Source organism: Podarcis cretensis (genome assembly GCF_951804945.1).
Source record: "Podarcis cretensis genome assembly, chromosome: 9".
Classification (NCBI taxonomy): domain Eukaryota; kingdom Metazoa; phylum Chordata; class Lepidosauria; order Squamata; family Lacertidae; genus Podarcis; species Podarcis cretensis.
Genome location: NC_137178.1, coordinates 56,212,389 through 56,225,787, shown reverse-complemented (window position 1 = coordinate 56,225,787; position 13,399 = coordinate 56,212,389). Strand labels below are relative to the sequence as shown.

At 40.8% G+C, this 13,399-nt stretch overlaps 1 protein-coding gene across 1 annotated transcript; it reads right to left on the bottom strand.

Annotated features, from left to right (window-relative positions):
- Nucleotides 1–4,150: 4,150 nt before the first annotated feature.
- Nucleotides 4,151–11,733, bottom strand: SRD5A3 (steroid 5 alpha-reductase 3). The gene is made up of 5 exons (XM_079990068.1): nt 11,483–11,733; nt 9,892–10,043; nt 8,150–8,344; nt 6,491–6,613; nt 4,151–6,276 (listed from the first exon to the last, which is right to left on the bottom strand). The coding sequence occupies exons 1-5, from the start codon at nt 11,680–11,682 to the stop codon at nt 6,017–6,019; spliced, it is 930 nt and encodes a 309-aa protein (XP_079846194.1). The 5' UTR covers nt 11,683–11,733; the 3' UTR covers nt 4,151–6,016.
- Between the last annotated feature and the right edge of the window lie 1,666 nt (nt 11,734–13,399).

Here is a 13,399-nt window from a genome sequence, read left to right as displayed (position 1 = left end):
AGACAGCATCTTAAAAAGCAGAGACATCACCTTGCCATCAAAGGTCCGTATAGTTAAAGCTATGGTTTTCCCAGTAGTGATGTATGGAAGTGAGAGCTGGACCATAAAGAAGGCTGATCGCCGAAGAATTGATGCTTTTGAATTATGGTGCTGGAGGAGACTCTTGAGAGTCCCATGGACTGCAAGAAGATCAAACCTCTCCATTCTGAAGGAAATCAGCCCTGAGTGCTCACTGGAAGGACAGATTGTGAAGCTGAGGCTCCAATACTTTGGCCACCTCATGAGAAGAGAAAACTCCCTGGAAAAGACCCTGATGTTGGGAAAGATGGAGGACACAAGGAGAAGAGGACAACAGAGGACGAGATGGTTGGACAGTGTTCTCGAAGCTACCAACATGAGTCTGACCAAACTGCGGGAGGCAGTGGAAGACAGGAGTGCCTGGCGTGCTCTGGTCCATGGGGTCATGAAGAGTCGAACACGACTAAATGACTAAACAACAACAATAGGGGATGGAGGTGCGGACCGTGTAGCAGCACATCATCCCAGGTCACTGTTCCTTCTGTCCTGGGGAACAGCAAGCAAGGGGCTTTCTTTGCGGAAAGACAGGCTTACAATACAGATAAGGAACAGCAGGAAGACAAAGCACCATCCTCGGCTTAGGATAGTTTCTGAAAAGTTGCTCGAAGCAGCTCCCCATCTCGTGGGGAAGCATTGACTCCGCCAGATGTTGTGGAGCTGCATCTCCCCCATCATGCCTGGCCGTTGGCCATCCTTCCTTGGGGCTGTTGGGAGTTCTAGGATGCTCGGCAACATCTGCATTCAGTTGCCCTGATCCTGTGAAGGAGATCTGCATCTTGTATGGCGAGTAAGAGAAACAGATATTTATGGCAAACTATGGACATAAATTCACCTCTGAATAAGTACCCCGTCTATCAGCACCACACTCTTTTGCATGGAATGCACATTTTGAGGTGCTTTCAAATATTCATGCAAACAGATGCAGGCTAACAGTTTATTTCTTCGTCTTAGGTTGGGGTATTGTTGAGGGCTATTTGTTGGAGGGGGTACTGGTGGATTGGCCACGTTGTGTGGATGCCTGATCATCGTCTTCCAAAGCAACTACTCTATTCCCAACTTAAAAATGGAAAGTGTAATGCTGGTGGTCAACAAAAGAGGTTTAAAGACTGTCTCGAGGCAAATCTAAAAAAAATGTAGTATAAACACTGACAACTGGGAAGCACTGGCCTGCGAGTGCTCCAGTTGGGGAACAGCCTTTACCAAAGGTGTCATGGGCTTTGAAGACACTCAAACTCAGGACGCAAGGGAGAAACATGCTAAGAGGAAGGCACGCTTGGAAAATCCACACAGTGATCAACTCCCGCCCAGATACCAATGTCCCCACCGTGGAAGAACGTGTGGATCCAGAATTGGCCTCCACAGTCACTTACGGACTCATTGTTAAAACTGTGTTTATGGAAGACAATCTTACTTGGCTATGAGTGATCGCCAAAGAGAAAGAGATCTGGAAATTGTTCAGTTTGGTTGTGTACTTTTTGAAGTTTTGTTTTATTATATATAACTGCTTTTATGTTTGCAGTTATGCGTTTGTTTTTAATATGTTGTAAGCCACCTTGAGCAGTTTTAACTGTGGAAAGGCGGCATACAAATAAAACGATTGATTGATTCATAACTAGAACTGAATTATATTGCCAGTGAGACTTACCTCATGGTAAACACAGGTTGGTTGGGCTGCAAATTCTCTTTGGTTACTACTTGTAAGCAGCTACACAATCCATCTGCAAATGTTACTGTTTTTAAACATTGTGCTTAAATTGTGTTCTTCTTCTTTTAATTGACTTATTACCTAGTTGCTATTGCTTTATACTGCTTTAATTTTGTGTTTGTGTATAAGCCAACCAGAGAGCCCATGTTATGAGGTGACAGTAAATCCATCAGTAATACTCTACCTACTCTAAAGTAGCCCCACTGACATCACTGTTTGTTCATTATTGTGATGAAGTATGCAGTTCAATGAGTGATCTCAGCAGCTCCGACATTCTGGCTATGGAGTGCAAAGTGTTACGTTGACATAAGCTTGGTTACTTCAGCAACTTCCCTGACAGTTTATTTTGGAGACATAGAGTCTGAGTGACACACTGGATTGTTCACTTTCTGCTGCAATACATTTCTGACCAGAAAGGTGGGTGGAGGATCCTTAATTCTCGTCGTCCATCTTTGCCTGCCAACCTTAGCCAAACAACTTGACAGAATCAGTAATTTTTTTCTGTTTACAAGACTGTTGATTTACACCCAGAAACAGTGCCAGGGATAAATAGCGTTGAAGCAAAGCCAGGTGTCCTTTTAGGAACGCAGCCCAGTTCTTGTTACTGGAAGTGCCAAATGTAAATGAGAATTAAATAAAAACAAAGCTCGGTTATTTTTAAAAAGTTATTGCATAGCAACAACAACAAAACCCCCAACTGTTACTGTTGTTCTTGTGCTATTATTAAGATTACACCACCTTAGACATTTGAGTTTGAAAAATAAAGAACGCTTGGAAGCCATCTTGTTTTACTGTGATACTTACATAGAATTCAATAACTGGTTAACCTGAAAATCTTTTGGCTCAATCCTGTGGCAGTGTCCACATCATAACTGGGTGATGAGCTCATTTGACTCAACTGCACGGTATCGGATGAGCCTATGAGATGGCATAGATTACAGTCTGCTAATCACTAAAATATTTAATATAATAAAATAAATGGCTTAACCAAACTATACCACATGCATCAACTAAAAATTCCAGGGGAGCATTGGTCTTCAAGTGGTCATTATCACCACTCTCCATTATTCTAGGAGAGGGAAAGGAAAGGAACAAAGTAGAGTTACTAGGCATTTTGAGCAGAGATTGGAGAACTTTGGCAATTTTTTTGGACAAATTTAAGGTATCCACTTGAAATAATAAAATACTGTATTTGAAATAGTTCTGGAATATGTGAAAAGGGCATGAGTTATTCTAGAGGCCTCAAGGCTCTATCCCAGCATCCTCATCAGGTCCTCAACCTTTTTAACAGCAAAATCCTTGGCATGTATACTCAGAAGTTCTGTTGAATTCATTGTGAGTTACAACCTTAGGGCACAATCCTATGGACATTTATTCAAGCAGAAACGGAGAACCCATGGCCTTCTATGGTGGGTCAGGCTGATGGGAATGGTGGTTCAGCATCTGAAAGGTCACAAGTTCTCCAGTCTTGCATGCAGTGCTTTTTGTGTGTGACAGTATTCACCAGTTCAGGGTACCTGCACCTTTCCCTTTCCCCCCCTGCTCATGGCAGCCATTTTGTTCTGGCACCCAACACACTTTATATAGAGTGTACAGTGGTACCTCGGGTTAAGAACTTAATTCGTTCTGGAGGTCTGTTCTTAACCTGAAACTGTTCTTAACCTGAAGCATCACTTTAGCTAATGGGGCCTCCTGCTGCCGCCAGAGCACGATTTCTGTTCTCATCCTGAAGCAAAGTTCTTAACCCGAGGTAATATTTCTGGGTTAGTGGAGTCTGTAACCTGAAGCATATGTAACCTGAGGTACCACTGTACTGGCACCTCATTTGTTTTTTAAATCAAAAAAGTACTTCCTGTACTGTAGATTAAGTATCTTTGTCCTGGGAGGCAGTTCCAAGCACAGAATTTGCACAAAAGACCGTAGTTTGTTCTCTCTTTCAACAAGATTCTCACGTTTCTGTCTGCAAGTGCAGTATATTATTATTAATATTAATTAAATTTATAGAAATTCTGTGGGCCTAATAAAATAGCAAGAATGGCAAGGAGTGGGGTAGAAGCCCACACCCATCAGGACTGCTAGCTTCAAAAGGCAGGGCTTCAGTGGCATGTGTAACACTTTGCTCTTCCTCATATGTAACAAACCAAGTTTGAATTGTGCAATTATATGCAAATTTTTATATAAGTAATGCTCCTACATGTTGCAGCATTCAGCTTTTCTTAACAGCACTTTCTTTTCCCCACCAGAATCAGCTCACAGCCTTCAGGGTACTCTCTGTATCTATGTGTTTTTTATAAAAAAATTACTTCCTTAAGTAATTTACTCTGCCACGTTACTCTATTGTGGTTGAAGAAAATAAGCAGGACAGTATGTATTTGCTTCTTTCAAAGCAGACCAGTGGTTCAGGTTTTTATTAAATATGTAAATATTACATTGGGTATTCTACATACAACAGATGGATAAAATAGTACAAAATATACACCATCCATTTTAAATAGTTTTATAAAAACGCAAGTCATTGCTGTACCAGACAAAATTTGATCCCAAGGAAAGTTTGTGAGAACCAAATGTCTTTCCCTAGCTTTCTTGGGCTTGTTACATTATGAAGAAAATCTTTTAGCCTTTGCTCCCATGAATTCATATGAAAATAAATAATTAAATAGATGATAGTACAGTAGTACTATATGTTCAACTACCCTGGTGTGAAAGACATTAACAGGGTTAACCAACATCACATCTTCCAACTGTGTGTGTGTGTGTGTGTGTGTGTGTGTGTGTGTGAGAGAGAGAGAGAGAGAGAGAGAGAGAGATATGGTGGGGGTAGAGTACTTGTTCAGATTAACAGTACTCAGGAGAGCACTGATGGGACACATGGATTTCCAAAAGCATTTTTTCGAAACAATTACCAGGGGTTTCCAGACCCTTGTGCAAGGAGACCCACTTCACTGTGAGCTGAAAAAGACAAACAGTGTAGCTGGAGTGAGGTAGAGCACATGAACTGAGCTACCCAGAACCATATTTTGTTTGGTTGGAGGAAACACGTATGTGAGGCTATTGGGAAGGCTTATTTTATGAAATGTCAATGCAGTTATGTAGCTTCTCAAGCATCAACAGGTTGCTGGAAGCATAAGATATTCTCCCCCACCGGCTTCCTGTTTTTTGAATTCAGAATTTCTAATCCTTACATTCTTAGGAAATAATTGTGCATGGCCATGGGCCTGCAATGATCTTCCGGCGCTGTAACTTGCAAAGTTGCATTGGGGCAGGAGGCCTGAACCCGAAAACTGTTGCATCACATGGCTGTGGTCTCCTTAGTTTTGGATCAAAACCAAGATGTGCAACTACATTTTCTATATTTGCATTGTTCTGAACACCTATGCGCTTATCTAGAATGGTTCACACAGTGCAAAGTCTCCATTTAAACATAGGCGTTTGTGAGAAACACGACAGTGTTATTCTCTGTACTACAGGGAGCAGTTCTCACATACAATTTTCTTATAAAGGAATGGCAGCAACAGAGTTATTTAATTTTCTAGGTTGCGCCTTGCCTTCAAGCTTTATAGAAGAAGCTGCAGTCGAGATTTCTGCTTCTAAATATTCAAACTCAAAATGAAAGGTAGTATAATTTTCAAGTGTAGAAAGGAGAACAGCCAATTTACACATGCGTGTAATTAGCAATGTGGTTCAAAAGAGTCCATTCACAAACGCAGCGGCCATTAAAATTTTTCATCATTTCATTATTCAAATGATGTGCATGAATATGTGAATCGGACTGAAGGTACAGCAGTTTCTTTCAGTTCTGCTTGCTGCACAGAACGAGTGCAGAAAAATAAATACATGTTCAATAGTACAGCCTTCACTCTTACTATGTAAATAATTCCTTCTCAATAAGGCCATATATAACAAATATGGCTTCAGGTTTGAGCATTTGGTGGGGGAGATGGACACACACAGAATCTGTTTGTTCACAGTATGATCTTAGCATACTCAGAAGTAAGTTCTGCTGTGTTCAATGGGCTTACCTGAAAGTAAGCCACTTTGAACTCAATGATACTTCCTTTTGAGTATTCATAAACTGATTGTTTCCATATACTACAGCAGTTCATTCTAAAAACTAAGTGGTAAAAGGATTTCAGACCGATCTGCATCAATTCAGTTTTAGTCAAATCTTCTGCTTATAACAGCCTCTTGACACCTAGAAAAAGATTTCCATTCCCCCAAGTTAAGATGAACAGCCTAAAAAAGAAAGGGTACATAGGCTTTCCGACACTTTGGATAGTGTTTGAAGTTGCTCAGGTAATATTCATGGCACAAAACGGCACTCACTGCCTGGCTAAAGAACACATAAGTCACAACTAGCCACCACGTTAAATTGTTAAACCCAAACATGACGGCCATCGACAGGTATATTAGAAGTTCGGCAAAGTAATGCGGACAGGACACAAACTCAAACCAGTCGCCGAAAGGAATACTGTGGTCCAGATTTAGTACTTTCCCTGAAATAGCAAAAAGTAAACAGGTGTTAGCCTTGTCTAGCTGAAGAATAATGTTGAAATACATCCCATTTTCACCAGCACTGATCTAATTTGTGGGTATTAGTGTTGTGGGGAAAGCAACAATACTTGCAAGATTATGGATGTGCAAGGTATTGTAACGTTTTTTACCTGGAGGAGCAAAAGCTAGACTAGAAGAAACAGCAAAATATCTTACCTGATTTATTTTTTCTAAGATTAGCTAGAATCACATGACATCTATGTTGATGAACAGAGGCCCAAATGAACATCAGGACTCCAAGGACGTGGTACCAGCAGGCAGTCAGTCTGTGATCTTTACCTGAATTATGCAGAAAGGGGGTATGTTTAGATGCTAGAAGAATCAGAATCTATATTTCTTCTAGCAGCTAGCTCAGGCGTTTCTCCCAATTGCATGTCTCATCTTGAATGACACTCTTAATACCATGTTCAAGATACAGGAGTCTCAAATTCTTCTCTACAGTCCTTATTCTAAAGATCTGGCATAAAGTCATGCTTATAGTTTCTATGATATCCTCTACTAACATAAGAAGCAAAAAATTAAGTAGTGTTTGAGCTAGGAGGGCTGGCAAATCAACACATAAAGCAGGAACGAGGAACCTGTGACCCTCTAGATATTTCCACCAGGTCCAGTCATCATGGCCAATGGTCAGACACGATGGAAGCTGCAGTCCTCCTGGTTCCCCAACCCTGATTTAAAGGAACATTGCACAGAAGTGAAATAAATTATGGCGTATTTCTATAGATCTGATAACTAATGGGGGAATTTTTCATAAAAGCAAATGAATTTAATAAAGCAACAACTTACAGACACTTACAGCAAATTTAATATGGTGTACTTCTGTGATTCATCAACAGCAACTAGTTTAAAATCCCAGCTCTGCAGTATGTACTATCCCAGAACTCACACAGGCAACAGAAATCTCTCTGTCCCTGCCTGCTCCCAATTCTTGTTTGATTTAATTCCCCCCCCCCCAAAAAAAGAGCTAAAGGCATTTTACCTTGGTCTACAATAAGGTAAACAAATATTTATAAAAACACGGCATAAATTTGCACAAAACTACATGCAAGTATGTGCCACAGAGTTCTACTTCAGTAACTATTTCAATCCAGTCTGCAAAAGAGTTCTGCGTAAACTAAAAGCTCACATACTGATTTGTGAACAGAAGCTTGCCCTAGTAAATGCATTCTTTATTATCCTTGTGATTATGTTTGACCTGCGCCGAAGAATTTATGCTTTTGAATTATGGTGCTGGAGGAGACTCTTGAGAGTCCCATGGACTGCAAGAAGATCAAACGCATCCATTCTTAAGGAAATCAGCCCTGAGTGCTCACTGGAAGGACAGTGGAAGAGAGGAGTGCCTGGCGTGCTCTGGTCCATGGAGTCACGAAGAGTTGGACACGACTAAACGACTAAACAACAACAACAACATGTTTGACCTGTGGCTTTCTACATTGAACAAGTCTCTGCATTGCTAGTATTTGGGAACTAAAAGAAATGGACACCTCAAATTTTAAGGTGAAAAGATACTTATCTCTAATCTAGACCTATATTAAAAAAACTGAATAAAAATACTTTTGGGGTGGTTTTTCAATGGCAAGCTACATCCCAATGTATCTCAGAGTAAGATGTCCCCAAACCAGATCAAGGATTTGATGTTAGGAGTAGTTTGTTACTCTGGATTTTTCATTTGAAAAAAGGGGGCATTTTAAAATCCTTATAAGTTGATAGCTTTCTATACTCTTATGTTCCATTTTGCTGTGTGTTGACCAGGCTTTAGCCCATGAAAAACAAAGAAGCATTATATAAGATACTGATGCTAAATAAGAGACTTACCTTCCCGGACATTGGTTGGCACTTGACATAACAGAGTTAAGCCCAGCAGAACATAGTAACAGAGTCCAAAGCAGTACTGTACAATATGGATGACACCTCCTGAGAACACACTGATGTGAAGACACTCTTTTAGCCGTCTACAGCTGTTTAACCAGACAAAGAGGCAAACCAGGAAAACAGACAAGGATTCACCACCTAGAAATCCAACACAGGTTAAGGTGTAAAACAACTGCTCTTTTCACCAGACATGTCAGATTCTCATTAAAAGGCAGACGAACAGCAGGATCAAAAGAGAAAGTAAATGCTTGCAAAAACAAGAACTCAGACACATTGCATTATGTTCACATGCAGAATTCCAAGAACTTAGCAATATCGGTAGAACCATTATTGCATCGGGCACTTTCAAAACTGTTCATTTACTTTATGAATAATCTGGCTCATCTCATCAGGGCAGCGAATAATGTATTTCATCATAACTGCAAAACATCCACCTACTATGAGATTCAAGTGCAAGGCTGCTCATCTGAACGATCTAGGTGGCGAATTTCTTGCCTGTGAAAAGCTAATGTGTCTGATACAAGGGTCCCACCCTAGCCATTTTTTAGACATGCAAGGATTTTCTCTTTTACATGAAGGAGCATTCAAACAAAAAAATGCTCCACCTGCATTCTCAAGTGGTACACTTGCAGGAGAACCCAAACCTTGAAATGTGTGCTCAAGGGAAACTTGCATCTGTAAATGATAGGGGAAAGTAAAGGAAGTCGTTCTACTGCCAGTGGTGCAACTGTGAAGATATGTTAAAAAATTATAGCATGCACTGATATACAGGTTCAGGGGAAATAGTTTTGAGTTTTAAGACACTGTTTAAGTGGAGCAGATAGAGCCCTGAGGAAAGGATCCCACAAGGAGAACACAGGGGTTTTATTTTTCCATGACAAGCAACAGTTCATATGATTCTCGGGAGTCTCAGGAGGTTTCGAAACAGAAACAGTTTGGGCCACCCTGTATGATGACCCCTGTTGGGAGGGAGTCTGGGGAACCGTGACCCTGTTAATTCTCCTCAACCTCTGGGTGGCTTTCGATACCACTGACTATGAAGCGACTGCTTCTCCGCATATGAACTGATCTGGACCCTGCAATCATCGTCTGGGGCCCTTCTTCATGTGCCACCCCCCTCCACGAAGGTCTGAAGGGTGGCAACACGAGAATGGGCCTGTTCTGCAATGGCTCCCTGCTTGTGGAATGTTCTCCCCAGGGAAGCTCGTCCAGCACCTTCATTTCATATCTTTAGGAACCAGCCAAAAATGTTTCTCTATAACCAGGCCTTTGGCTGATTAAATATTCTATGGCCTTTGAAATATGTGTGTGTGTGTGCTACTGCTTTGGTTTTTTTAATTTTAATGTAGTTTGCTTTCTCATTTTGTCTTTTTAGGTTGTGAACCGCCCTGCTCTCTTTGGATACAGTGGTACCTCGGGTTACAGATGCTTCAGGTTACAGATGCTTAAGGTTACAGATTCCGCTAACCCAGAAATAGTACCTCGGGTTAAGAACTTTGCTTCAGGATGAGAACAGAAATCGCGTGGCATGGCAGCAACGGGAGGCCCCATTCGCTAAAGTGGTGTCTCAGGTTAAGAACAGCTTCAGGTTAAGAATGGACCTCCAGAACGAATTAAGTTCTTAACCCGAGGTACCACTGTATACAAATTTAATAAATAAATAAAATTCCCAGGAGTCGACACACCTCCATCATGGTCCTGCGATACTCCGTCAAGAATGCTGAGGAAGTCCTGAAGCCAAATAGGAAAGGGCCTTGACAGAAGGTGGCTTTGGAGAAGCAACAGCAGCACGGAACCGTTCCAGATCACCGACACAACATAGAAGTGGTAGAACCACCTGTAGAACGAAGCACTGACAGTTTACTGTTTTATTCCCTACAACCACATTCCCTATATTCTAACCTCTGTTGCCTTTCCTTCATTTGCCATGGCTGACTCACAAAAATATTTTCCCCAATACTCCCTTCCTTCCTTCACTAAACTGCCAGGGTAATATGTTCATTACCATCTCAAGTAGCAACTTTCAAAACACCTTTTTGTCATGTTTATTGGCTTTGCCCATTTAACAATAGGAAGCCACGCACCCACCCAACCAACCTAGAATTAATGTTTTAGTTCATGCCTTAATTTCAGAGAGAATGAGATTGGCAAGACCATATACTGAATTGAATGAGTATTTCTGGAACAAAAGCAGACTCAAAACATAATTTTAAGTTCGTCCACATTGCTTGGAAAGATGTCTTGGGTATTTTTTTTTCATTATTCTGCCTGAATAAGAAATTACAATTCCGATTTTGTTCATTTTGTCTAAATTCCGATTTTGTTCATTTTGTCTAAAACATACTGCATGGACTGAGACTGTATGCATCTTACTCAGGAACAGGGTGGATAAAAATAATGATTTCAAAATTATTATTATTATTATTATTAAAATAGATTTTTTTAAAATTTAAATTGGATATTTAAAATAAAATGCTTTTGGAGGAAAAATCTTTCTAAAGATAGTTTTCTATTTAAGTTACATTATAGTCCAAAGGCTATTCGTCAGGAAATAAGGATTTGGTTTAAGTTTTTCATGTGTGCTAAAACTCAGAATAAGGTATTTTTTTAAAAAAATGTTTAAGCACATCAGTTAACAAACATGGGTGCATATGCTATAATGTTATTGTTTTAGTTAAATAGTTAAAATTGTTATTAAGGAAATGATTACTTTTCTCCTTCCAACAAAGTACAGCAGAAAAGTTGTCCAAATATAAACAGTTAACTCATTAAACCCCACCATCATTTAATAATTATCTGCCTATGTATTTCTAATAGTATAACCAAATCAGTAATTTTTGATATAACTGTAAAAACTACTCTGAAAATTTATCATTCCAAAAATGAAACTTTCATCTGGTTGTAAACAGTCAGATTATACCAGGAAAAAATGAGTCTTTCTGTTAAAAAAAATGATTTAAATCAAGTCTTACTGACTAGTGCTTTATTTTATATATTTTTTCAATTTTTTCAATTGATTTTCCAAAATTTTTAAACAAACAAACAAACAAACATACATCTTAACTGTACTTAATCCAATCTTAGTAACACTTCCTCACTGACTAGTGGTTTAAACCGATTTGATGTAAATCAAATCCACCCTGCTCCGGCATTGCAAGGGGGCCGGACTAGATGGCCCTCGGGTTCCCCTTCCAGCTCTAAAATGCCATGCGTCTCACTCTGCACATGCCCAGGAACACTGCCTTGACCCCCGATTCATAGGGTCGCTTCGGTCACCTCTTGGGCACGTCGAAGACCTGCAGCTGGGGCGGGCGCGGCTGGCAGCCGCTCTTGGTCTTGCCATAGCGGAGGAGATCCTGGAAGACCGCCGCCAGGCTGAGCGAGGGGCGCCCGGGAGGGGGCTTCAGCCGAGGCAGCCGCAGAGCCAGCAGCGCCGCCAGGAAACTGGCGGCCAGCACCAGCCACAGCTCAGCCATCGCTCCAGCAACTGCGCAGCCGCAAAAGCCAACCGGCCCTCTTGTTCTTTTAAAAAACCCTCACACTTCCTTATTGGTTCCCTCCCATCACATGGTGTGGTTTTTTCTTTTTTTTAAAGGACGGGCACCAATCAGCTATTGCCCTTCTGCCAGCCAATAGACATGAGGGGTGTTCGTCACCTCAAAGACTACACAACTGCCAAATCATCCATTGGGCCCGCCTCTAAAAGCTTTACATTCGCTATTTGTTTCGCCGTTCGGCTTTTAATTGGCGTTCCCATTTGTCACTTACAGCGCGTAAGGTTCCGGCCGCTCAGCTCATAGAGATAAGTAAAAGTGAAGAGCGACGTAAGCTGTTTCCCGTATTTTGAGTGTTTGTGCGCCCAGTGAGAGCAGGATGTCCTGTCTTCATTACAGTCTGCTTATTTTTTAAAATATTTCAACCTGAGGAAGGAAAAAACAACCAGCAACTTACAAAGAGAGCCGGGAAAGTGCCCTCCATCCTTATTTTATTTATTCGACCAGACGCCACCTCTTACCTGGTTTACAAGAAGTATCAACATTACTGTATAAATAAAATCAACGTTTAAAATCAGCACCAACTAACAAGAGATTGAAATGTGTTGGAGTTTCTGGATAGCCGCCCAGAGTAGCTGGGGAATCCCAGCCAGATGGGCGGGGTATAAATATTATTATTATTAGTAGTAGTATTATATTTTTTTTTTATTATTATTATTATTATTATTATTATTATTATTATTAGGTTTGCTCAGAAGAAAACGATTTCAGCAGCTGCCAGAAAGAATACAGGGAAGGGACCTGCTGGTGTTAATAGGCAGGGAGTTCAAAAGTGTAGGCGGTGCCACGCTAAAGCAAACAAACAAAAACAAACTTTTTTTTTTAAGCGTAGAACAAGTATTGTGTGCCAGTTCCACAGACTGGTCTTACAGACCACTCTCCAATCCTACTTTCTGTACTCTGCCCCATAAGTATGATCTATGGGGTAATGCGCATGATCCCACATGTTAAATGGATTCCAAGCCACTAAAAGATTTTATGTACCAATAGTAACCTTGAACCTGGCTCCATAACGAATTGACAGCCAGTGGCAGATCTCTTGAGTACAGGTGTCCTGTGCTGAAAGGGTCTCAGCCACTGTGATTCTGCATTAGCTGCAGCTTCCAGATCAAGCACAAGGGAAAGCCCCACACGAAGCGCATTGCAACAATCTACCCTTCAAAACCCCTACCCATGTTTCTTTACGTTTTGCCGGATTGCAACCTGCACTTTAAGTCTTTGTTTTGTAAGGAGTGTGTTTGGAAAAATCAATATTCCTGAGAAGATGGACTATTCCGATCCACCAGCATTCAATGAGTGGTTCCTGTGCATCTCACATTGTTTTAAATGAGCCCACTTCCCTTCAGCCTCAAAAGGGAAGTGCTAATAAGTGATAACATTGCATGTGGTATAGACACCTTTTCCTGGGACAGTCCTTGCGGCTGAGATGAATGGTGTTTGTATAATGTACGCTAAAAACAAGTCTTGTACTGTTGTATGGTGATGCATAAGTGACAATACACCTTATGCCTCACCACTAGATGGTACCAAATCCCTGTCTTTGAATTTCTCATAGAATTTGAGAAATAATTTATTGGTATCTGTTTTCTGGAGTCTAGTTGCTGTGGACTTTCATTTGATCAGATTTTTGGTAAAAGCA